The 25,512-nt window shown below is 49.8% G+C and overlaps 1 protein-coding gene and 1 pseudogene across 1 annotated transcript in view; one reads left to right on the plus strand and one right to left on the minus strand.

Moving 5' to 3' along the window:
• The window catches only part of Crtc3 (CREB regulated transcription coactivator 3), a 59,997-nt gene that overhangs the window by 18,567 nt on the left and 15,918 nt on the right, over positions 1-25,512 (plus strand). Inside the window, exons 3-7 of the mRNA XM_013011863.1 lie at positions 7,316-7,435; positions 13,545-13,606; positions 15,602-15,664; positions 19,202-19,302; positions 22,397-22,467. Coding sequence (XP_012867317.1) covers positions 7,316-7,435; positions 13,545-13,606; positions 15,602-15,664; positions 19,202-19,302; positions 22,397-22,467 — 417 coding nt within the window. The remainder of the gene's footprint in view (positions 1-7,315; positions 7,436-13,544; positions 13,607-15,601; positions 15,665-19,201; positions 19,303-22,396; positions 22,468-25,512) is intronic.
• Positions 24,359-24,670, minus strand: LOC105982497 (annotated as a pseudogene).

The following is a 25,512-nucleotide window of genomic DNA, read 5'->3' on the forward strand; positions in this document are numbered from 1 at the left end:
GGTCTCTCCTGCCAGGGCTGGCTTTGAACTGCGATCCTCAGATCTCAGCCTCCTGAGTAGCTAGGATTACAGGCGTGAGCCACCAGCGCCCGGCTCCACTTCTGGTTTTCTGACGGTTAATTGGAGATAAGGGTCTCTCGGATTCTCCTGTCCAGGCTGGCTGTGAACTACAGTCCTCATAGCTCAGCCTCCTAAGTTGTTAGGATTACAGGTGTGACTTACTGGTGCCTGGCAAAAGCTATGCTACTTATGAGTACAAAGAGTGTTAAGATACTCATATTCCTTGCTGGATTCTTTATTGGAACTCTATCAGAGTCCCCAAAGATAGGGTTTTTTTTGGGGTCCGGTCATGGGGCCTGAACTCTGGGCCTGGGTGCTGTCCCTCAGCTCTTCAGCTCAAGGCTAGCGCTCTACCACTTGAGCCACAGCCCCACTTCCGGCTTTTTTCTTTTTACTTATGTGGTGCTGAGGAATCGAACCCAGGGCCTCAGGCATGCAAGGCAAGTACTCTACCACTGAGCCAACTTCCCAGCCCAAGATAGGAAAATTTTTGCCTGTTAATTTGCAGCTTAATTTATTATAGCAAATAATTAACTTCAGTATGACACATCTGTTCAGTTCTGCTTCAGTTTGGGACTGCAACTGTCTATGCAGCTGCATAGATAGTATATTCCCATGTTATGCAAAAACTTTTCCAAGTGAACCAGGTGCTGGTGGCTCACGCCTGTAATCCTAGCTATTCAGGAGGCTGAAATCAGAGATTCATGGTTCAAAAGCAGCCTTGGCAGGAAAGTCTTTGTGAGATTCTTATCTCTAATTAACCACCAGAAAACCAGAAGTGGAGCTGTGCCTTAAGTGGTAGAGTGCTAGCCTTGAGGAAAAGAATCTCAAGGACATTGCCCAGGCCCTGAGTTCAAGCCCCAGCCCTCCCCCCCCCCGCCACAGTTTTCACATTGAACAAAATTGTGTGCACTAGTGATTCTGGGAGTGAATGAAACTCTCACCACTGCTAGCACACAGTTAGTTTGGCTCTAGCATCCTTTTGACACAGGCGTCAAGTGGTGGAGAGCAGAGTGGGCAGGCTGACCCTGAGCTAGGCGTGGTGGTACATGCAGGGTTCGGCAGTTCCCCGAGCTGCTCTGCGTCTGGTGCAGCTCAGTAGGGAAGCAGTGATGCCGTGTTTATGTCATTCGTTCTTTGTGGGGCTGGGGCTGGGTCCAGACACGCCCCCCCCCCCCCCCCCCCGTGTGCTGGGCAGGTGCTGTGCCAGTGCACTCCTGGCCCTGACCTCCCTCCTAACTGTGCCACAGTGGAGACCTCTCAAGGGGTCTCTTAACAGCCTTCTCAGGAAGACACAAAACATCACTGCCCTGGCAGCTCTCCCAGCAGCCACTAATAATGGTTATTTGGGGGACAGAAAAGTCTTTAGAAGCTGAACAAGATTATCATTGCAGAAATGGATTTAACAAGATTATTTCTATAGTGGTGGTGTAAGAATTCAAGTAATCGGTAATTAGTGAAGAGCCAAGCAAGAGGGGTGATGATGCAGGGGTGGCCGCCCCAGGACACCTTCATTGGACACCTTCATTCCCCAGAGCCCTGACGCAGAGCACCCTGGGGCGTGGGGTCCTCTGGCTGCTGTGGCCTGGGAAGCCTCCGCCCTGGAGGCTTCCTGGAGGAAGCACTACCTAAGTGGCTGAAGGCTGGAGGAGGGAAGGTGAGGCAGTCATGTCCGGATCTTGAGCAAGAACACAATAGAGGACCCGTGCTTGCAGGCTGGAGAAGCAAGGCTCCTTTTTGAGGAACTGAGAGTTTGGTAGACAGACACACAGACTGAGTAGAGGCCGTGTGCAGTGAGATGGGGCTGGAGGCTAGGAATGGAAGAACTTTCTTTTGTTTTTATTCATTTTATTTTATTTGTCAGGCATGGGGCTTGAACTCGGCCTGGGCGCTGTCCCTTAGCTCTTCAGCTCAAGGCTAGCATTCTGCCACTTGAGCCACAGCGCCACTTCTAGTTTTCTGGTGGTTCATTGGAAATAAGAGTCTCATGGACTTTTCTGCCCAGGCTGGCTTTGCACCATGATCCTCAGATCTCAGCCTCCTGAGTCGCTAGCCGCCGGCACCCGGCTTGCTCATTTTTTTTTCTGTTGAGTTATTTAACTTATTGGTATATAAGAATTTTTTCTTCCCTTTCTCCTTCTTTCCCTCTCTTTTTCCCTCTACCCTCCCTCCCTTCTTCTTCTTTTCTGATGGTACTCATGCCCTTGAGTTTGTAAAGCAGATGCTCTACCGCAGTCTAGTTTCATTATTACTACTACTGCTGTTATTATTATTGTAAGGTCTGCTCCTGGATGGCGAGCAGACTCCACCCTTCTCCCCCCTCCTCGCAGCAAAGTCTCCACCCAGTACCTGCGTTACCTAGGCAACTGGCACACCTGGAAGAGGTCACATCTGCATTCGCTGAGGTCACATCTGAATTTGATGTGGCCACACCTTTCTCCAGCCTGACCCTAGATAAGGCCTAGCCCAGGCCCAGACCTCTCTCTCCCAGCTCTTTCCCAGCTCTCTCTTTCCCAGCTCTCTCTTTCCCAGCTCTCTCTTCTCTTTTCTAGCTCTTTCCCAGCTCTTTCTTTTTCAGCTCTTTCCCAGCTCTCTTTCCCAGGCTTTTTGCCAGCCGCGTGGAGTGCCAAGCTTACCTGGTCCCAGCAGGTCTACTAAATAAACCTACCCCTTACCTGAACACCACGTGCGTGGTGCTGTTCTTACTCAGCTACCTCTTTTTAGAAACCTAACAATTATTATTATTATTTTGGTCGGCCGTGGGGCTTGAACTCTGGGCCTGGGTGCTGTTCCTCAGCTCTTCAGCTCAAGGTGAGTGCTCTACCACTTAAGCCACAGCACCACTTCCGGTTTTCTAGTGGCATTTGTTGGAGATCAGAGTATCATAGACTTTTTCTGCCCAGGCTGGCTTTGAACCATGATCCTCAGATCTTCTCAGCCTCCTGAGTAGGTAGGATGAGCCACCTGCGCCCAGCTCATGGCTCATTATTATTCTTTTCCTAGAGTCTGTCCCATTTTTTCTGGGGCTGACCGCCAGCTGTGACCTTACTTCCTAAGCCTTGGAACGGCTGGGATCACAGGCATGTGCCGCCACAAATGGCTTGTTTTGTTTCGTAATTTTTACCTCCTGGGTAGCTGGGAGTACAGGTGTGGAACACCACGTCTGACTCTGTTTCTTACTGAAGTTCTCTGGGCACCTGCGGTCACGCTCGCTTCTGTGCCATGTGGTCTTCACGTGTCAGCTCCTTCTCGGCACTTCTTTCTGCATGGCCGGCCGGTGAGGAGTCTTTCTGGTGCCTCTGCTGACAAGTGCTGTCAGTGCGTCACCGTCACTGGAGTGACGCCCCGCCACGGGGCACTCACCTGTTGGTTAGAAGCAACGTGGGGCCCTGCCAACCGACACTCCAGGGCAGGGCTCGTAACAACAAAGGTGTGAACTCCGGAGGCAGGGCGCGGGACCCTCGCTTCTGTCTGCCGCAGCCTCCTGCGTGTGCTGCAAGCGTCTTCTCTGGTTCTGTTGGCGAGTTTCCCACTTAGCCATGAGTCACACGTTGGTCTTCTTGTAGATGCTCTTTCAGTTTCTTTAGTGTGGCCTGGACTTCATCACTTTCAAGTTTCTCAAACTGTCACCTTGTATTCTCTGTGACCAAACGAGAATCTTGGTTTTCGAATAATGTATCTTTTATATGACACTTCCTGTTTTCTCTGTTGTGTTCTATGTCTCTGACTTGAATTGTAGTGGGATCTTTTGTGGTTAGGAATAAGTGTGCACACACGTGGTAGGAGTTAAGGTAAGCAGTCCAAAGCGTCCCTGTCATTGTGTCCTCGCCACCCAGTTCGCTTCCTGCAGGCAGCCATGTGGCCATACTTCCTGTGTCGGTAAGTGCTCTGGGGACAGGAGGAGCCTGACACAGAACACAGTCCATCGCCCCACTTTCATATCCAACGAAGTAGGGAACTATGCGTACTCCTGTGTCTTACTGTTTTTATTTCATGTGTCGTGCAGGTCTTCCCAGATCAGATGATAAAAAGCACCATTATCTTTTTTTTTTAATGAGGACACAGTCTTCTATTAGATGAATTTGCCATAATTTATTCAGCTCATTCCCTACTTAGCAATGCACACATATACATGCATATATACTTAGCTGCAATGAACATACATAGACTCTATATTAAAATAAAAAGGCCAGGTGCCGGTGGCTCACACCTACCACCCTAGCTACTCAGGAGGCTGAGATCTGAGGATCACAGTTCCAAGCCAGCCTGGGCAGGAAAGTCTGTGAAACTCTTATCTCCAATTAACCACCAGAAAACTGGAAGTGGCGCTGTGGCTCCAGTGGTAGAGCGCTCACCTCCAGGTGAAGAGCTCAGAGACAGTGCCCAGGCCCAGAGTTCAAGATCCATAACTGACCAAAACAATATTTTTTTTTCAGAAGAAGCCACTCATGGGTATACCTCTGTAAGCCCATCCCTCAGAAGGGAGGGCTGCAGAGCGGTGAGTTTGAGGCCTGGGCTGCATACAAGATTCCGTCCCAGTAAAAGTACCCAGAGAAGAGGAGGAAAAGGAAGGCACCAGGGCCACAGGAGCCAGGAGCTGGCTGTTTTCAAGAGAGAATAACTCATGCCGAGGGTCGTGGCCCACACTTGTAACCACAGGCTGAGAGTTGAGGATGGTGGCTCACAGCAGGCCAGGCAGGGTTATACATTTTCTTTTCTTTTTGTGTCAGTTTTGGTGCTTGAACTTAGGGCCTAGACACTGTCCCTGAGCTGCTTTTACTCAAGACTAGCACTCTGCCACTTGAGCCACAGCCCCTTCTGTCTTTTTCTGTGTACGCGGTGCTGAGGAATGACGCCCAGCAGCTCATGCATGCTAGGCAAACGCTCCACCTCTAGGCCATGTTCCCAGTCCAGCCTCCAGCATTTGATTAGCTTTTTACAATCATTGCTTGCTAGTTATTTTAGCAGTTTTTTTGCTAGCTACTTTAGAGATAGAGTCTCGTGGACTTTTCTTACTGGGCTGGCAGACTGGGATGCTCAGATCTCAACCTTCTGAGCAGCTAGGATTACAAGTGTGCTCCTCTGCAGCCTGGCTTATAGTGATGAATTTTTAGCAACCTTTCATTTTCTTCTTTCTTTTCTTCTTTGCCTGTCCTGGGGCTTGAACTCAAGGCCTGAGCGCTGGCTCTAAGCTGCTTTTGCTCAAGGCTAGTGCTCTTAGGACTTGCCACAGCACTGTTTCCAGATTTTTCTGAGAAGTTTAGTGGAGATATGAGTCTCATGGCCTTTCCTGCCCAGGTTGGCAGGAACTATGATCCTCAGATCTCAGTCTCCAGAGTAGCTAAGATTATAGGTCTGAGTCATCAGCGCCTGGCTGCAGCCTCTCCTCTCATCTGGGCCTCTGTCCTCAAGAGATGGTGAATGCATTTAGAGAAACCTCATCTTGTCCTGAAGGGGAACTACAGAAGTTGGCCGTGTGAAACAGGAGTGGCCTGCTGGGAACCTAGTCCTTTCCCATGTCCAGAGCATCTGGGGATGGCTGGGGGGCCATGGGTGATGCGACTGGCTGGCCCGTGGCCGTGTGAGTCCAGCAGAACTGGACACTGCCTATGTATCACCGTGAGCAAGAAGCCAGATGGGGAAGAGAGCCCTGTGCTCTTTTAAGTAACAAACAGGATGTGAGAATGTTTTTAGCCCAATATGCTTTATTTAGAGTTACCATGTGCTATTATTTATAACAAAACACCCCACATCCCACATCATTCTTCCCAGACACATTTTCTTACACTTTTCTAATTTCTTTATGAAATTATATGCCTCTTTTGTTCTATTTTACTTATTTAATTACTTACATAATGTGTGTGTGTGTGTGTGTGTGTGTGTGTATTAGCACCCGGGCTTGCATTCAGAGCCAGATATATTTCTAGCCTGGCTTTTTGCCTCCAATCTAGCTTTTTGCTGGTTAATTGAAGATGGAGTCTCACAAATTTTTCTGTCCATCTGACTTTGAATCTCAACTTTCTAGCAGTAAGGATTATAGGAATGACCATACTTGTCTTACTTGCTTAGTTAATATTTATGTGTTATTTGTTATTGATCTAAGTGTCTCACCAACAGAGAGCATCTACTCAGTGTAGAACAGGAGCCAATGTGGCCCCTTGGAAACTTGAAATCTGAATTTTTCAACACTGAATCCAGTCAAAGAACTTAAAGGATGTATTATGTATGTAGAGCAAATAAACTTGTCAGTTTACTCGTTCTTTTTTTTTTTTTGCCAGTCCTGGGGCTTCAACTCGGGATCTGGGCCTGTCCCTAAGCTTCTTTTTGCTCAAGGCTAGCACTCTACCACTTGAGCCACACAGCATCACTTCTGGCTTTCTCTGTTTATGTAGTACTAAGGAATCGAACCCAGGACTTCATGCATGCTAGACAAGCACTCTACCACTAAGCCACATTCCTAGCCTCCTTGTATCTTAAATACCTCTTTTTATTCTAATCCCTTTTTATTAAAAAAAGAAAAATCTCAGGGCTGGGAAATTGGCTCAGTGGTAGAATGCTTGCCTCACATGCATGAGGTCCTGGGTTCAATTCCTCAGCACTGCATAAGCAGATAAAGGCAGAAGTGGTGCTGTGGCTCAAGTGGTAGAACGCTAGCCTTGAGCTGAAGAGCTGAGTGACAGTGCCCAGGCCCTGAGTTCAAGCCCAATAACCACCACCAACAACAACAATAAAATCACCAGACTATGTGATATACAAATTAATATTAGAGTATAGGTGTCAAGACCAAAAAAAAAAATGCTCATCTGAGAAAAAATACAGGCTAGGGGCTTAACAGAACTATTAATGTTTTTATTTACTTTATTATTATTTAATTTTATGCTTCTCCAAGTCATATGTGTACATAATGTTGAAAATGAAATTGTTGCTGGGCGCTGGTGGGTCATGTCTGAGGCTTGTGGCTCAAAGTCAGCCCAGCAGAAAAGTCTATGAGACTCTTATCTCCAATAAACTCCTCAGAAAAAGCCCATCTGTGCCAGCTTTCATATCACTCTTTTCATGCTCACAGTCACACACTAACAATTATTTTTAATTTACTCTGTAATTATAAAACAGGACGCGCTGCATTGTTTTACCTCAGCTTAAGGCAGAGTGCTGGGCCGCGGCGCAGCCCCCGCCCCTCTTCAGCTGTTACCTTGTTCTTGGGGGAGAGCGTCAGCTCTGTGATCAGAAGCCAACTCTTCTTTCTTCTCCACAGCCGTCATTTCATCAAGCTGACACTGTTCGAGGGACTCGGCACCACGGGCTTGTGGAGAGGCCAGCTCGGAGCCGCTTCCATCCCCTCCACCGAAGGCCTGGGGACAAGCCAGGGCGCCCGATATCCTTTCGCTGCGGGGGAGAGCGTGGGGTGTGAAATGCTGGGAAGGTTCTCAGGATTATCTCCTCACATTTCTCCAAGGCTTCCAAATTTCATCTTATCTGCATTGAGGCAGTAAAGGTAGATGAAACATCTTCCTGGCAAGATTTAGGAAGAGCACTGTAGGTGGCTCTGATGTGCTGATGAAGTGTAATGAAACAGCAGGAATCCAGGTGCTTTGCAAGGCATTCTTAGCAAAGGCTTCAGAAATTGGCAGCTAAGCCTGACGTAGAATTAAGTTAAAGGGATTCAGTCTGCCTAGCAAAAGTGAAGACAGACAGGGTTTATCTGCCTTTCAGTTGACCTGCTGACCTGCTTTTGGAACACAAAGAAGAAATCTCGTATGGTTTCCTACTTAAAAGTTTCAAACTCTGCAAATGACCACTGAAATAAAAACCTGCTATGTCGGGAAATTCTCACGTTTGACAGCAGACTCTGTGTTGCTAAGTAGCCGTGAGTCTGCGCGGGCGCCGACACGCGGGCCTGCGGCCTCTGCTTTCACTGCTCTTCTGTGCACGTGAGCCAGGGCTGGAGGAAGGAGCGAGGCGGGGTGAGCCCCGCCAGGCTAAATTCCTGGCAGTGATGGTAGAATGGGCTTTAGAAGCCTAGAAACCAGGAAGTGGGGGAGGGCGCTCTGTTTACCAGGCACCCAACCCATGCCAGCGCTGAGCAGTGTCTGAGCAGTCCTCAGAACTCAGAGTCCTTTACTTTTTTAACCCCCATTTTCCCACGAGAAAGCGGCATCAAGGCAGCTTGTCCAGAATTCCACCATCAGTCTGCAAGAGCCGTGGCCCAGCCTGGGTCCTGCGGTCTGCCCGCCCAGCTTCGGCTCCGGGGTGATGAGGACCATGTGCAAGAGACTCCAGGAGGAGCGTGGGCGCCCCGGCGGTGCTTGCCCTCCCGCTCCTTTGGGTCCTAATCTATTTGGAGGCAAGGATAATGACTCTAGAACATTCCCCCCGCTCCACTGCCCCAGACACGCCACCTTCCATAAAGCACTCTGCTTTCTGGTTCTGTGGCCATCACAGAGGCTGTGAAGCGAAGGGTTCTTTGAGGAGCCTTTCTGGCTGTGGACAGTGTGGTCCTGGCAGGGTGCAGAGGTGGTGGGAGGCAGGGAGGGGCCAGGCGCTTGCTCGCTTGCACAGCACGTCGTCTCATCTTGTCTCCGTTGGTGTGACGTCTAAGCGGAAGACTTTCTTGCTTGATTTTCAAATGCAGGAGCTGGAACATAGCTGCATAGTAGACACTGGCCTTGCATTCCCAAGGACCAACAGCACAAACACACAGAAAAAGAGATTCCTTTGCTGGGAGTACAGTGCTGTAGTCAAAGCCTTGGGTTCCATCCCTAGTGACACACACACACACATACTTTTTTAATAACAATTCTGAGCCAGACACTGGTAGCTCATGCATGTAATCTTAGCTATTCAGGAGTCTGAGATCTAAGGATCATGGTTCAAAGCCAGCCTAGGCAGGAAAGTTTGTGAGACTCTTATCTCCAATAAACCATTAGAAAACCGGAAGTGGCGCTGTGGCTCAAGCAGTAGAGCGCTAGCCTTGAGCTGCAAAGCTGAGGGACAGCGCTCAGGCCGAGTTCAGGCCCCACAACCAACCAAAAAAATAAAATAAATTCTGGGGCTGGGAAGGTAGCTCAATGGTAGAGTGCTTGCCTAGCATGCATGAAGTCCTGGGTTCAATTCCTCAGGACCAAATAAACAGAAAAGGCCAGAAGTGGTGCTGTGGCTCAAGTGGTAGAGTGCTAGTCTTGATCAAAAGAAGCTCAGGGGCAGTGCCTAGGCTCTGAGTTGAAGCCCCAGGAGTTGCAAAAAAAATTCTAGGCTGGAAGCATGGCTCAAGTGGTAGAAGGCTTGTCTGTCATATGCAACGTCATAGGTTCAGGTTCTGGGACTGTTTGCCCTGCCCCCCCAAAAATTCCAGGGCCAGCCTGAGCTCCATAGTCAGATCCCTGTCTCAAAAACCAGACAGAAAAGAAAGTAAAAAAGAACCAATAGAATATATCTTATTTTCACAGTTTCCTCTTTTTTGAACATTTTATTGCACATATATGACTACCTCAGATACTTTTTGAAGCAATATAGTTTAAATACATAAATACATATGCAGCTTCATTAACCAAAGGAATAGAAAATGAAGGAATTGAAGAAAAGAGAAAGGGGAGAATCACTGGAAGTGATTTGTGAAATACCTACTGGTAGCCAGATGCCGCTTTGTAAACTTGACCGTTGACGTACTTCAGCCCTTTTCCTCAGGCCGATGGGGTCTGTGGAACAGCACTTCAGCTAGCAGGCCGCCAGCACACAGTGTGGCAGAGCTGCAGGCGCCGGTGAGCTGGGAGGGACAGCTGGGCCAGCCTGAGTGGAGGAGGAGGCCTGGAGGGAAGAAGAAATGAGAGTTACTCAGCAGGTATTTATGGCGTCCCTTTCCCGTGCCAGGCGCTGTCCTAGACTTGGGACCAAGTGAAGGGTGAGAGGTCGCACCCACTGTCCGGAGCTTAGAGTCTCAGCAAAGAGCAAAAGACAGTTAAGAAAAGTGGTTTGAGCATGTGTAAGAGAGCAAGCGTGGGGAAAGCCATGTCTCCCAGAGAGAAGGGCTGTGCAGAGGCCCAGAGAGGAGACAGCATTGTGCGCTTTTTAGGTACCTGGTCTGAGTCATCTCGTGAGAGTTGTCAGCACCTAAGGGAAGGAGAAGCAAAAACCAAACCAACACTGTTTCTTCCGTTCACCAGAGCACGAGCTGATTCACCGATCATGAGCAGCTCTCTGTGGCCTCCTGCTAAGCCCCTAATTGGGTTCCTGGGACTGGACAGCGCCTGATGCAAAGCAAGTTCTGTAGCCTAGGAGTGCCCACTAATGACGCAGAGAGCGTGCTCCTAGTCAGAGCCTGAGCGAGAGGCTTGGACATGGAAGGCGTGAATTTATCCAGACCCAAGAGGGACGGGGCTGAGGCCTTTCCTTTCGTGGTGTACACTCTATTGGTTATAAAAGAATTTGCTTAAAATTGATGTGTTCAGAATTCTCTTACTTAGTTATTTCTTGGCTTGGATGTTATTTTAGGATGGATAGACTGGCTTAGAGAGGGTTCGGCCCGGGGTCACAGTGATCACAAAATGAACATTGTTCTACAAGCACCCGGCCTCCTCCCACAGTGGGCAGCCACAGGCTCAGCCCTGGCACAGGGCTTCCTTCTGCAGTAGGCAGCCAGAGCGCAGAAAGGGCCAGGACAGGGGCTGTGTGTGGTCGGCGTGCATTGCTCCCACAGGCAGAAACCAAGCACTGCCACAGCTGGTCCCACAGGCAGGGGTGGGGGAGGCCCGTGGGGGCGGAGAGGCCTGGCAGGGGAGAGCAGAGCAGACACTCACACAGCTTTTAGTAGCTCCTGCGCCTTCAGCAGCTCTTGCTCCTTCTGGAGGGCAGCAGACACACAGTATCCAAAACACCATCTTGTTGAGTTTCTGAGCTATTTCTATACATGGACAGAAAATGAAGTATTTTCCCAGACCTGTGGAAAAGAAGGGGACACTCTAGAGAGGACACCATCTTACAGAAGAGATCTGGTTTTTGAAAGGAAGTAAACCAATATTTAGGAAGTTTCCTAACAGAATTGAGTGTTTGCTAGCACCAACAGCCCTCTAGATAGTCAACTCGAAGGTACTGTGCTGTCTGCTGCTTCTTGGAGGATTTCTGCAATGAAACTTTTTTTTTTTTTTACAGTACTGGAACCTGGTCTCAGCGCCTTGCTAGACAAGAGCTCTACTTAGTTGAACCATGCTTTCGGCTCCTTTTTCCATTGCTTATCTTTGAGGTAGGGCTTTGCTTTATGCCCAGGCCAGCCTGGGCTGCGAGCCTCCTACCTGCCTCCCTGTTGGAGGAGCATGTTGCTCAGGTGCTGGCCAGTGTGTTTCCCAGGCCCCCTGGCTGGGAGAGCAGGCACACGCCACTGGTCCTGGCCACTGTTTAACACGGAGTCTCAGGAAGCCTGGAAGCACAGTGCTCCCCCCCACCTCTAAAGGATTACAGGGCAGAGCTAGAAACACCTACCTGTAACCCAGGAGTTCCAAAACATGTGATCACAGAAATTCACAGGATACCCATATCTCAAGAGTCAAAGAGGCGCGGTCTTCAGACGTTAAAGGGAAAATGCTCTGAAAATTCGACACAAGCAACCTGTTTGCTTTGGAAACAGGGAGGTGTAAATGCTTAGATCCTGTTCATACCTTCCAGCTCTACTTTAAGATGTGTTCTAGAGGGACACGGAGGCCACATGCAAGAGGAAGTAGAGTGACCCTAAAAACAGGGCTTAGGAATTAGGAAGGCACCAAATCGTGACCAGTTTTGTGTATGAAATCTGACACTGGGATCCAGGCAGCTGGTTTCCATTAAGCAGGGGCGTCTCTTTACCAGCCAGCTGCATAGAAGGTCACAGGCTGCCCATAACCTGTTCCTGGGCAGAACACAGTTCCAGAATGGAGGAGAAAATGGACAGCCGGGCTCCCTCCTGAAGGGGCTTCCGCATCCCTGCCTGCTGTGCCTACTACAGGGAAGATAGCCAAGGAAAGAGCCCTGCTCCACCCCTCTGCTGAGTCACACAAGGGGCGGAGCTTGCTTTGAGCATCTCTGGTTCGGTAACTTCACACTGCCAACAGATGTCCTGTCATCAACAGGAAGAAGAGCTACCCCCCCTTCCTCTTGAGGGGAGGGGGAAGCTGCTCCCCTAGGCTCCTCAGGTCTCCGTTGGGATTCTCTTGTTGAGGGATAGAGTTTCCTTTACTGACCATGGGGACTTTGGGAGGGGAAGGACAGACAGCTGGAGAGCAGACAGCTCTTTGCAGACAGCTGTGCTGTGCTGAGTGAATGAGCCAATAAAGTTTGATTGTGTTTTTCAGGCTGAGGAGGGCCTTTGGAGACTTTTTAGTGGGAGGATAAAATGACTAAAAATGGCTTAAGAAGTCCTGTGGGAGCCCGAAGTAATGGGCTATAATCCCAACTCCTTGGGAGGCAGAAATGGAGAGAGTCAAAGTTTGGGACCAGCTCAGGCAAGACCCTATCTTACTCAACAAGCCAAGCATGGTGGTGAGCACCTGCCTTTCCAGCTACATGACAGGCACAGGTATGGATCTTGGCCCGAGGCTGAATCTAGACAAAAACCAAGACCCTACCTGAGAAATAACTGAAGGTAACTGGGGCCATAGCTCAAGTAGTAGAGTACTTATCAGGCGTACAGCTCAGAGTTCAAAATCCAGTACTGCGAACAGAAGACGGTCCCGTAGGTGCAAATAAGTGAATGCAGACAGCTGAGCTGCGCAGGGGCGCAGCGCACCGCTTCTCCGCCCTGCTCCCCGGCATGGCAGACTTGGTGAGACCTTGACACACCACAGGTTCTGGGCTGAACTGAGGCCCTGTGCAGGCTAGGTAAGCACTGCCGCCGAAAGACATCCCCGGTGCTTTCTTTTAAGATTTGGAGACTGGGTCTCACTGAGTTGTCAAGTCAGACTTCAAACCTGCAGCCCCCAAGGAAAAGTGAACTGAATTGGCTGAGTCACAGGAAGTGAGTTTCTGGTGTCTGGTGCTGCTTCTGTGTCGACTGCACACGCAGACACGCTTTCTCCATCAGGAGCCTCAGACTCCAATAGCCTGGACTTGTCACCTCGTTAGGGGCACTCTCCTTCCTTGATCTTATTTGGGTCATGAGCCCATCCCTGAACCAATCATTATTTCCGGGGGCAACGTAGCATGACTGGATATAACTGGGCCTGAGCCCGTACCCTGGGTCAGGCCCTTCTGCAGAGGATGGCGGCCAGGTTAGGGTGAAGTGGAGGCAGTTCTTGAAAACAAAAGCTACTGGACAGGCAGTAAAAGAAAAAAAAAAGGCACAGCCACATGAATCACGGGAGGAAGACGGGTTGGATGATGGGGGTGGGGGTGGGGGCGTAGCATGTTCTAGAGGCACTGAGAAGATGAAGACCGCCAGTACAGATACAACAGTAAGAGCCAATCTCTGCATCTGCTTCAACCTCCCATTCACCATAGCTTTCCTTTACTAAAGTTTCTACTTGGATGGTAGTGCATCTGGAGCCGGTTACTCCTCCCAGGCTCTGGATGAGAGCTGGCCAAGGTAAGCAAGCTTCACTAACTTGAGAAGATTATTTTCTTTAGGTAATTTCACTTGATCTGCCTTGAGTATTAATTAACATAAAATAGAATCTTGTTTTATACTTACATCTTTGCATGCTTAATCATGGACTTATATGCAAGTATACAACTAAATTGATTAATTCTAGGGGGCTGGGAAGGTGGCTCAGTGGTAGAGTGCTTGCCTTGCATGCATGAGGCCCTGGGTTCGATTCCTCAGCACCACATAAGCAGAGAAAGCCGGAAGTGGGGCTGAGGCTCAAGTGATAGAGTGCTAGCCTTGAGCTGAAGAGCTGAGGGATAGTGTTCAGGCCCCATGACCAACAAAAAATAAACAAGTAAATAAATAAGTAATTCTAGGTCTTCATACTTTAAATAGAAACCCATATGAAAACTATTAGACTAGAATTTTTGTTGTTTTTATTTGGTGCCAATCCTGGGGCTTGAGCTCAGGGCCTGTGTGCTGTTCCTGAGCTTTTTTCCTCAAGGCCAGCACTCTACCACTTGAGCCACAGTTTCACTTAGGCTTTTTTTGGGTGCTTAATTACAATAAGAGTGTCCAACAGACTTACCTGCTCAGTCTGGCTTTGGACCACAGTCCTCCAGTCTGAGCCTCCTGAGTAACTGGGATAATAGACATGAGCTAATGCCCAACTGTAAATAAGTTTCTTAGGCTTCATTAGTAAGTTCCTGAAAAGAATGAGCGACTCCTAAAAATGATCATTTGTGCAATATTTGATTTAGGATCCTAATATTTTTGTCTCCAGCCTAGACAGAGTGATGGATTATAAAAGTAACTGAAAAGTCACAACGTCTGTTGTATGGATCGTTCAGATCTCCAAGTCAGATGGAGGAGACATTGGAAATGTGCATGTCAAAAAGAAGTTAGTAGGGCTGGGAATGTGGCTCAGTGGTAGAGTGCGTGCCTAGCATGCCTGAAGCCCTGGGTTTGATTCCTCAGTACCAGATAAGCAGAAAAGGCCAGAAGTGCCAGGTACCAGTGGCTATTATAATAACCAGTGGCTATATTATAATCCTAATTACTCAGGAGACTAAGATGTGAGAATCTTGGTTCAAAGCCAGCCCCGGCAAGAAAGTCCATGAGACTCTTATCTCCCATGAACCATCAGAAAACCGGAAGTGGTTTGGCTCAAGTGGTAGAGTGCTAGCCTTGAGCTGAAGAGTTGAGGGACAGTGTCCAGGCCCAGAGTTCAAGCCCCACAACCAAAAAAAGAAAGAAAAGAAAAGCTCAAGGACAGTGACCAGGCCCTGAGTTCAAGCCCCAAGACTGGCTTTTGCTCCTTCTGTTCTCCAGGCCAGTATCAGTTACTTACCACAGAATATACTGCGGGTTATTTTCTTTCTGAGAAAGAAAAGGAAGATGGAAACGAACAGTGGCCTAATCAACTGTCCTCCTGAATTCTCAGATTCAAACCTGTAGAATAAATAATACAAGATTTTGAGTGAGAAAAAGTGGATCTCGAAACTGATAATTAGTCTTATCTATGTCCAAGAAAAAGTGTCTTGTGCTTTCTAGAGCAGTAATGAATATTTTTACAGTCTGGGTAACCATTCTGTCCCTCTCCATGGCCATCCATATCTGAGTGGCAGCGTGCCCCCCAAACCCACACCCAGTTAGTGACAGTAGTAGGCAGTAAGGACTTTCTGCCCGGCCTTGATCTGACGGATCTGAGGTGCGCATTCGTCTCTGTATTAGCCCTGCATGTGTCCAGCCAGCTAATCCTGTCCCATGAGTTTGCAGAAGTTGCCCTGGAGTCCAAGCTCCCAGGCGCTGAGAGATCACTCAGTCCGGCCTTGTTTCACCCCAGTGAGAAAATGAGCAAAACGGGGCGGCCTGGGCATGCGAGCTGCCCCGGGCTCTGCGTCACTGAGCCCAGGAGCCGCTCTCAGACCTGCTGTGGCTCTCCTTCCCGCGTGTGGATTGAATCTCTCTCCCTTTCATGTCGTGCTTTTCAAGGCAGCAGCCTCCTTGGAAAGAAGAAAAACACCCTGGACTCAGGCTGACGTCGGCACTTAACAGGTACCGGGCTGTTCCTTTCCTAAAAGATTTTTAACCCCTTCCCCCCCCAAAAAAAAAGAAAGATGATGATGAGATAAATGATAAACTTTGGGGCTGGGAAGGTGGCTCAGTGGTAGAGCACTTGCCTTGCATGCCTGAGGCCCTGGGTTCGATTCCTCAGCACCACATAAGCAAAAAGAAAGAAAGCCAGAAGTGGCGCTGTGGCTTAAGTGGTAGAGCGCTAGCCTTGAGCTGAAGAGCTGAGGGAGAGTGCCCAGGCCCAGAGTTCAGGCCCCACGACCGGGCCCCCCCCAAAAAAAGATTTTTAAGACGGGGCACCCATTCCCTGGCTTCCCAGCGTGTTTGTTGACATCATTGTGTTTGTATGAAGAGGTTTTTGTTGTGAGGAGGACAGCACGCAGGAGCGCCTCAGCTTCTTACCTGAACGGGGGGCTAGCCGCGCCTCTCAGGGGCAGCTGACCTGAGGAGCCCGAGCGCTCGCAGGCGTCAGAGGGCCCACACTCCCCGCGCGAGTGTCACCCGCCACTTCTTCAGTCCTGAGGGTGCTCCACACCAGCCAGTACCATGATGTCAGTTGTGGGGCTTGAACTCTGGGCCTGGGCGCTGTCCCTCAGCTCTTCAGCTCAAGGCGAGCGCTCTACAGCTTGAGCCACAGCACCACTTCTGGTTTTCAAGTGGTTTATTGGATATAGAGTCCCAAGGACTTTTCCTGCCCGGGCTGGCTTTGAACCGCGATCCTCAGATCTTAGCCTCTGGAGTAGTGAGGATTACAGGCGTGAGCCACCAGCGCTCAGCATGCCATGAGGTTTTAAGAGGTGGAATAACTTGCTCAAGGGCCCTTAAGTTAGTATGTGAAGGCATTAGGATTTTAAAAAAGTAAAACAAGCCCGGGCCTGGTGGCTTGTCTGTAATGTCAGTATTGGGGAAGCTGAGACAGGGATCATGGGTTACATGGTGGGACTCTGTCTCACCAACAAAGCTGTGATAATACTGCGCAGAGGAAGGAGGTTGTAAGAGTCCTCGCGCCCGTCTCAAGGTGTCGCTCAGGCTTCGCTGGCATCCTGCTAGTCTCACTTCTTTGCCTCTCAGCTTGTACCCCAGTCCATGGCCACATCTCCCACAGCACAAGCTTGTACCCCAGTCCATGGCCACATCTCCCACAGCACAAGCTTGTGAGAACCTTAAAAAAAAATAACCACAAATATGCACCAGAGGCTCCTGTGCTCAGTTTAAAGCCAGCCCAGGAAGGAAAGTATGTGAGAGTCTACAGTTAACCACCATAAAAGCTGGAAGTGGAGCTATGTCTCGAGTGGTAGAGCACTAACCTTGAGCGAAAAGCTAAGGGACAGCTTGGCACCGGTGGCTCACACCTGTCATCCTAGCTACTCAGGAGGCTGAGATCTGAGGATTATGGTTCAAAGGCAGCCTGGGCAGGAAAGGCCACGAAACTCTTAATCTCCAATAAACCACCAAAAAAACGGAAGTGGCGCTGTGGCTCAAATGGTAGAGCGCTCACCGGGAACTGAAGAGCTGAGAGACAGCGCCCAAGCCAAGAGTTCAAGCCTCATGACCAACCAAAAAAAAAGCTAAGGGACAGTGCCCAGTCCTTGAGTTCAAGCCTCAGTACGGGCACCAAAAAATATAACTGCAATATCATTATTACATGGCACAAAATTAACAGCAGTTCCTTAACATGACCCAATAGTCTGCATTCATATTTTTTCCAATCGATTGACATTCTCTTGAGTTTCTGGAGAAGAGCTGGCAGTGACGGGTTCCTCTGTTGACAGGGCTTTGCTCTTCCTGCGGCTGTTTCCAGCTCTTCCCTTGGCTGCTTCTCTCATCTGAGACCTTACAGCTTACCTCACATGAGCTGTTCAGCTGGGAAGTGTTCTAGGCCTACTTGAACTTACTAACCTGCCCTTCTTAGTGGTTCTGGTGTTTGAGCTCTGCTTCCCACTGCTGGTCTCCCACGCTAATGCTGATTACCCACAGTCCTGCTGGCTCACTATTTTTGAGATAAGGTCTTACTTCTTGCTAGGCCCATGCCTGGACCACAGTCTGCCTATTTTAGGCCTCTGGTTGTTTCTGGGATGACAGGTGTGCATCACCATGCTCAGCTTTCCCTCCTTTGAGATGGAGTCTCACAGACTTCTCCGTCTGGGCTGGCTGAAACTGCATTCCTCCCAGTCTTAACCTCCCACGGAGCTTGGGATGACAGTTGTGTACCACTGCACCCAGCTGTGTGTTGAGAATGTGTCTCTTGAACTTTTCTGCCCTCAGACTGCAAACCTCCCTCTCCCCGCTTCTCATATAGCTAGGATTGGAGGGTTATGGGTATGATTGCTGTCAGCTGCCTCACAGGCTTTTTTTTTTTTTTTGGTTGGTCATGGGCCTTGAACTCTGAGCCTGGGCACTGTCCGGGCCTGGGCGCTGTCCCTCAGCTCTTCAGCTTAAGGTTAGCACTCTGCCACTTGAGCCACAGCACCACTTCCAGATTTTTCTGCTTCTGTGGTGCTGAGGAATCAAACCCAGGGCCTCATGCATGCAAGGCAAGTGCTCTACCACTGAGCCACCTTCCCAGCCAATCACATGCCATTTTTATGACAGTTTGATCCTTGAATGACATAGATAAATGTGTTCCTGGAGCTGAGGCTGTTGAGAAACTAGAACTAGCTGGGAGAGTTTGAGAAATTTGGTACTGATCAGTGCTTCTCAAATTTCTTGTGTTAGGACTGCTTGACATTCTTAAAAAAAAAAAACTTCAAAACCCTCAAAGAGCATTTCTTTATGTGAGTATACCTATTGACATTCATCTGTTGATATTAGAAATCAAGTTCAGAGCTGGGCCCAGTGGCTTACCCTGACAGACCCTGCTATTTGGGAGTCAGAGATTGGTCAAAAAGTTAGTAAGCTCTCATTTTAACAGCCAGGCATGGTGGTATACATCATTCATCCCAACTACATAGGAGTCATAGTTAAGAGGATCAAAATCCCAGTGCTAGCTAGGCTCTGGTAGCTCATGCCTGTAGTCCTAGCTACTCAGGAGGCTGAGATCTGAGGATTGCGATTCAAAGCCAGCCCAGGCAGAAAAGTCTATGAGACTCTTATCTCCAATGAACCACCAGAAAACCAGAAATGGTGCTATGGCTCAAAGTGGTAGAGTGCTAGCCTTGAGCAAAAGAGCTTGGAGACAGCACCCAGGCCCAGAGCTCAAGTTCCATGACCAACAACAACAACAAAAATCCTGGCCCCTTGGCAAGATCCTATCTCAAAACTAATGAAAGCAAAAGGTACTGGGGGGCATGGCCCAAGTGGTAGAGGCCCTGCCTAGCAAGTACAGAACTCTGCATTCAGACTCTAAAATCTCTTGGCTGTAGCTGTCACTGACAGAAGACACTGCAGGCAGGTCTGCCCCTTATTCCATGGTGATTGTAGGTTAGCACTCCTGCCTTCGTTCCTGTTGGAAGCGCTCCACAATGAGCACTGACTGCACTAAGGAACAATGGATTTTCACTGGACTCTCTCCCTCCTTAGGACCAATTCTGACTCTGCTCTTCACACGAGTGCTCTGAGCACCAAGCCCCAGGACCCCTACGGAGGAGGGAGCCAGTCCACCTGGCCTGCCCCGTACATGGGTAAGACCCAGGCCCCTGCTAACAGTGTCCGCTTTCTCCCTCTGCCCAGCGGGGAGGGGGCACCCAGAGAAAAAAGCTCATGTGGTGCATGCACTTCCGGTTTGGGGTCTGCTGGCATGGAGCTTCTGCAGCAAGGAAGGTGGGTGAGCCTTTCCGCACGAATGCTCCTCTCCCTGAGGGCAAAGTCTCCCTCTGTGGGTGGGCGTGCCTCCCCTCGAGCTCCTTCCCCACGGCATTCGCCTGGGTGCTGGTGGCCCTTCATGGACGTTTACAGTGACCTGACTATATTCCCAGCCGGATAGCTTCCCATCAGTCCAACCTCGGGCTTTCCGAGGGTCTCTTTGGTGTGGATAAGGAAGGGCTTGGTCCGTGGGCCTGGGCATGTGTTATCACTGTACTGCACAATGCAGCCGGCACCCACGGTGGTCCACAGCACTGGCGCGGGGCCTCCGTGGAGGAGAGCTGGGCAGGATGAGGTAGAGGGGCAGAGGAGGAGAGAGCCCCGCCGCTCCCTACTGTTCCGTTTTGCTGCTCAGTTGAGCCTGCTGCCTCCCTTGGGAGAAAGGCCAGGAGAGACCAGGAGTGGGCGAGGCAGACGTCCTCTGGTGCCGTCTGTACCCATGGTGACCCATGGTGAACCGTCTGCTCATGAAAACCTTCAGAAGGGGCTGGGAAGGTGGCTCAGCGGTAGAGTGCATGCCTTGCAAGCATGAGGCCCTGGGTTCGATTCCTCAGCACCACATAAACAGAAAAAGCCGGAAGTGGCACTGTGGCTCCAGTGGTAGAGTGCTAGCCTTGGGCTGAAGCGCTGAGGGACAGCGCCCAGACCCAGAGTTAATGCCCATGACCAGCAAAAAAAAAAAAGAAAACCTTCAGAAGGCCCTCCTGGAGGAGGAGTCTCCCTGCCCAGGGTGGACTCCCATAGCTCCCAGGTCTTTCCCAGCCCCCCAGGTTACCACGTGCGGCTTAGGATCCTGTCCACCACTGCCTGTCAAGTCCTCCCTGACCCACCCGCCATCATCTGGATCCCTGAGCCTCGGCTCCTGTCTGCATTTTCTAAGGCCTCCATGACCTTCCCTCCCCCCACACACACACCATTCTAGCCCCAGCTCTCCTCCATGCAGGGGCTGAAGCTCCTGCAGCGCTTCACATGCTGCTCTCCTGCTCTGCCTCTGAGGGGCCTGTTTTCTCTAGCGCCGCCACAGTGCGGCCACAGCAGGGCCTGCGCCGAGGCCGAGCAGAGCCAGCGGCTCCGGCGGACGGAGCTCCAAGAACCTTGAGCTGACCTCCGACCCGCCCTGGCCAAGCTGACTCAGCACAGCTCCCAACACACGCAGGCCAGGTCTGAGAGGAGCAGTAGAGACAAGTCATCTTTGGCCAGACACTGGCCTTTCTGGCTTTTTCTTTTTCTTGCTTTTTGGCCTACTCAAAGGCTAGTTGTTCCTTCCAGAGACGCGCTTCCCATCTTCCTTCCTTGCGCGTGGTAGCATGGGACCTGGCTGCTGTGTGTGGCTGTCACTGCAGTCCAGGGAAGAGTCTGTTCATTCACACCATGTCGCCCGCATGCGGGACTACTGAACTTAGCCTCAGGTCACAGAACCGGTGTGAGGGCGGTCGGTCAGGAGAGGCGTAAACCAAGGCTGAACTCGCAGCCGCTGTCACCAGCGCAGCGCTCCTGCCCGAGAGAGCCTCCGCCTCGCACTCTGTCTCCGGCAGGCAGCGAGAGGGGGCTTAGGGAACTCAGGGAAGTGCTGCAGGCTTGTGTGCGGGGAGAAGAAAGTCATTAAAGAAAGATTGCCGAATGAGGCAATCACCCGAAGGCTGACGTCGCCGCCTCTGACGGCTCTGACGGGAGCCGTGAGACTGTGGGCAGGGTGAGACTGTGGGCAGGGCTCGGCTGTGAGAGGTGTCAGGAGCCGGCTTCCTGCGGGTGGGCAGGCAGGAGAGCCGGGAGGGAGGGAGGGAGGGAGGGAGGGAGGGAAGGAGGGAGGGAGGGAGGGTGGGCAGAAGGGCAGGGCGGTCCGGCTCAGACATCTCGACCACGCCTGCTCCCGCTAGTATCACTGAACTCAGAAACACGTCCAAATAAGGGTGTGTTTACACGGGAAAGCCAGTGTGTTTAAATGTTGTTCCAGTCTCCAAGGATGGGAATTATTTCTGGGGAGCCAGAGTTGCTGGTAGGAGCTATTTTAAATTGTTTTATATATTTTCCCCTGTACTCCATTAAAGTTCTTTTTTTTATTTTCCATTTTCTTTCCTTTTGGATTTTAAAAATATCAACTAGCTTCACAAAAAGGTATTTCTTTTTATAGGACCAACCAAATAAAGATTTTAAAGTGATGGGAAAATATAATTGAAGCTGGGAACGAGGCTGTGTGGTGGGCGCGGCAGTAAGCCTTCCTTTCCTGGGACTCTTTCTGAGTGTGGTGTGGAGCTGGGGCCAGGCTCCATGAGTGTAAACTGATACATTTGTGAACAGAGTTGGATGATGGTTTTTTTTGCTTTTTTGTTTTTGGTCAGTCTTGGGGCTTGAACTCTGGGCCTGGGTGCTGTCCCTAAGTTCCTCAGCTTAAAGCTAGCACTCTACCACTTGAGCCACAGCTCCACTACTGGTTTTTTCTGTGTATGTGGTGCTGAGGAATCGAACCCAGGGCCTCATGCATGCAAGGCAAGCGCTCTACTACTGAGCCACCTTCCCAGCATCATGAACAGAGTTCTGTCCCCAGAAAATGAAGCCATTAACTTAATACACATGTCTAGTCATTTTCATAATGGCTATTGAATTGCATGACAATTGGGCGTAAATGATAAGCCACTATAAATGACAGAAATAAGCATTTATCCAACCAACAAGACTTTTATGATTTAGCCCTTCTGTGAAGAGCTGTGCCAACCATTTCCCTCACTGCCTGTGCAGCTGATTCGCTGGTTTGCACACGTGCCGTGTGGTAGGCTCAAGGCCTTTTTGTGATACCTGGCCTCCTCGCACGTAGTGCTGTCTCCTGACGGAGGCTGGAGGTGCCCCCCCCCCGCCCTCAGGGCAGTTAGGGGATAAGGGCAGAGATTGCGCCTTGTCTTTACACCTACCGGGTAGGTGCTGCTACTGATATTTTGCTCTTTGGGGAATGGGTCATGCTTTCTACTGCAGTGACCTTTCAGCTGGCAGTAAGATTTAACCTTCAGCATTCAGGCCAATGCTGGAGGTGCAGATGACCCTATTGCTGACTCTGATGCCTGGCACAGCATCTTGGGCCTACAGAAGGCCAAAGGCACGCTGCCGGGACGGTTGGCAGACCCAGTTAGAAAGGCTGCTTCTGAAGGGGTGTGCTAGGGTACTTGGATTGAGGATCTCCCCTTCAGTCAGTTGCCCATGGTTCACCCGTAATCCTACCTACTCTGGAGGCTAAAGTCTGAAGATCAAGGTTCAAAGCCAACCCAGGCAAAATGGTCCTCAAGATTCTTCAATGATCCGGGGGGAAGGGGGGAGTGGAGCTGGACCAGAGTGTGGCTCAAGCGGTAGCCACAAGTGCCAGCCACGAGCAGAAAGCCAAGCGAGAGAGTATCTACCCCTCGCTTTCTCCACTCCAAGTCAAGAGCACACTGAGAGCTGCTTTAGACTTTCCAGGCATGGGGCCTTCTGGAAGGAGCATGGTCTGTGATGCACTTAGTTAAGTCAGCCTTTGGTGACGAGGCTGCGCACTTTCCTGAAACCATATGGCCTTAGTCTTCCATGTCCTGTCCCTGAGGGGCTGGTGCAAATTAATTTTCTCCATTTCTAGATATCCAGTCACAACTTGTTCCTTTTTATTTATAGCTGTGTCCTCTGGTATTTTTTATCTAGTAGTAAAAGATCCAAGCTTGACTGTTTTGATGATAAGCTATTTAGTTACTGCTGCTACCATCCTCTGGCCACTTTAGTATATGAAATGCCTGAGAGTTACATTTAGCTTCTCGCCCCTGCCCCTCACCCACACGAGAGACGCTGTCCCGGCCTTCTGGCCCCGCAGCGTCTCCTGTCTGCCTCGTGTTTTCTGTCCTCGCTACCAGTGCCCTCCTGTTGTGTTGTTTTCCACCTGGCACTTCTGCCTGGATGCTGCCTCCAGGTCTAGTCCATCTCTCTCTGCAAAACGGTGTCTCCAGAAGCTGCTCACCCCAGCCTTCCATTCCGCTCCTCATCCAGACTACTGGCAGGTGCTTTTGGTATGGCCCGTCTCCCACACCTCCCAGCTTTGGCCTACAGCCCGACTGTTAGTTGTATTTCCTGCCCCTGCCAGACACGCCCTCCTCCTCCCTCCCCTGTCCGACTTGCATGGGGGCCTTCCCTCCCAGTGCCACTGCAGACTTGTGAGGGACTTGGGCCTTTGGAAGGCTCACGCCTGAAACCAGCAGAGTAATCCCGACATGGTTAGTGGAGCTGCTGGGAGGGCTGCATGAGATCATGGCATGAAGTGCTGGTGGTGTGGTCATCTTCCCAGTGTCCAGAGTCTGCCTTCCGCTCCGGCGTGACACGGAGGGAGGGCAGCCCTGCGGGCTGGGAGGCCGCTGGCCCTCAGGTGACTCTTCAGTGTGACATGCAAGGCAGCCCTATGGGCAACTCCCTGGGAGTCTGCTGGCCGCCTCTTGGGCTCATGATGTAGCCCTCAGGTGACTCTTCAGAGACTGCCTGAGTCATTAAACCTCGTGGTGACACAGTGCTGCAACCTACCATAGTAGATTACTGCCTGCATAAAAGTGTTCTATTTTTAATAGGATAATCATGTGTTAGTAATCAGAACGGTCAGGTTCTTGCCCTTTCCCTGTAGGCCAAAAGCTGAGTGAGAAGCTTCTTTTCCTCTGCTCTTCATGGTACTGACCGCAGAGCATACCTCACAGCCTTTTAATACCATGTAAGATCACAACTAAGCAAGCCTGAGCGTGGTCTAAGTTTCTAAGAAGAGTGGGCCAAGGACTGTCTCCCACAGCAGATCGTTAGAGATGTCAATTCTTTTTTTTTTTTGATTCAAATGTAATGTTTATTACATGTTTATTACTGTGCCCATTATTAAAATAACCAAAGAAAGATCAATTTAAAAAATGCCCAACTGTCAGTCCAGGCAGTATTGACGTTTTAGCTTGATTGGTTCATGGTAGAGCATAAATATGTGGGCATCTGAAGCAATTCCTTACAGACCCAGCTTGGTTCTTCTCCAGTGTCTTCTCTTGGAGTTCTACCTGATTTTGTTACCAGTTTTCATCCGAATCCACTGGGGAATGGGGCAATTTTGCTTTTGTTTCTTGGCCAGAAACCGCTTGATTCTGAAAGTCTTGTGAGAAGACATGATGGGAAGCTCTGGAAGGCACAGTAACCACGATGGCGAACAAAAGCTGAAGAACAGAGATGTCAATTCTTTGTTTCTGACATCTTCTGACTCACCATCTTTGAGGCCCAGTCAAAGGAACCTGCATTGTGCCCTGCTTGCCTAGAGGTCTTCTTGTGCACTGAAGTAAAGTTTCAGTCATTGCCTTAGATCCTCTCTGCGAGCCTAGGAGAAACAGTCTCTGTGACTGTGCTTCATTTATGACTTCTTAGTATTGTCTATGCCCTTACGTATCACTAAGATGTTCTACCTTCTACATGCCATGCGGAATTGCCGGCTTCCTACCTGCAATCTATATCACCTGACAGCTCCCCACCCACCCACCAGCGCTAATGCAGAAACTTGGAACATACTTGCTGAATGAGTGGTTGTTAAATGTTTTATGTAAGTTCTATAGACCAGTCATGGTCACTTAAAGCTTGACCTTATCCAGAAACTTATCTCAACTGTAAATGTGCTGCAATTAAAGACTTAGATTTAAATTTTGTCCTGATTCAGTGAGGAAGACTCACTGGGTATAGTTGACGGCTGTGGGGAGATGGGGAGCTGTTACGTCCTTGGCCTGATTTTCCGGTTCTAGCTCAGCCGCATAGCAAGTGCTGCACTTGGTCATCTGCAGCACACTTTGTGAGTTCAGTCTTCTAAATTCATCCAAAAATTATTCTAAGACAGATTCTTTTTAAAAGAAACTTTGTGAGTAGGTATCACATGCACCCTTAAAACTGACTTAGATTCCAGATGCATTTTCTTTTTTTCTTTTTTTTTTTATTGTAAAGATACTATACAGAGGGTTACAGTTACATGAGTGAGGTAATGAGTACACTTCCTCTTGAACATTGTTAGCCCTCCATTG

Source organism: Dipodomys ordii, unplaced genomic scaffold (assembly GCF_000151885.1).
Source record: "Dipodomys ordii isolate 6190 unplaced genomic scaffold, Dord_2.0 Scaffold15, whole genome shotgun sequence".
Classification (NCBI taxonomy): Eukaryota; Metazoa; Chordata; class Mammalia; order Rodentia; family Heteromyidae; genus Dipodomys; species Dipodomys ordii.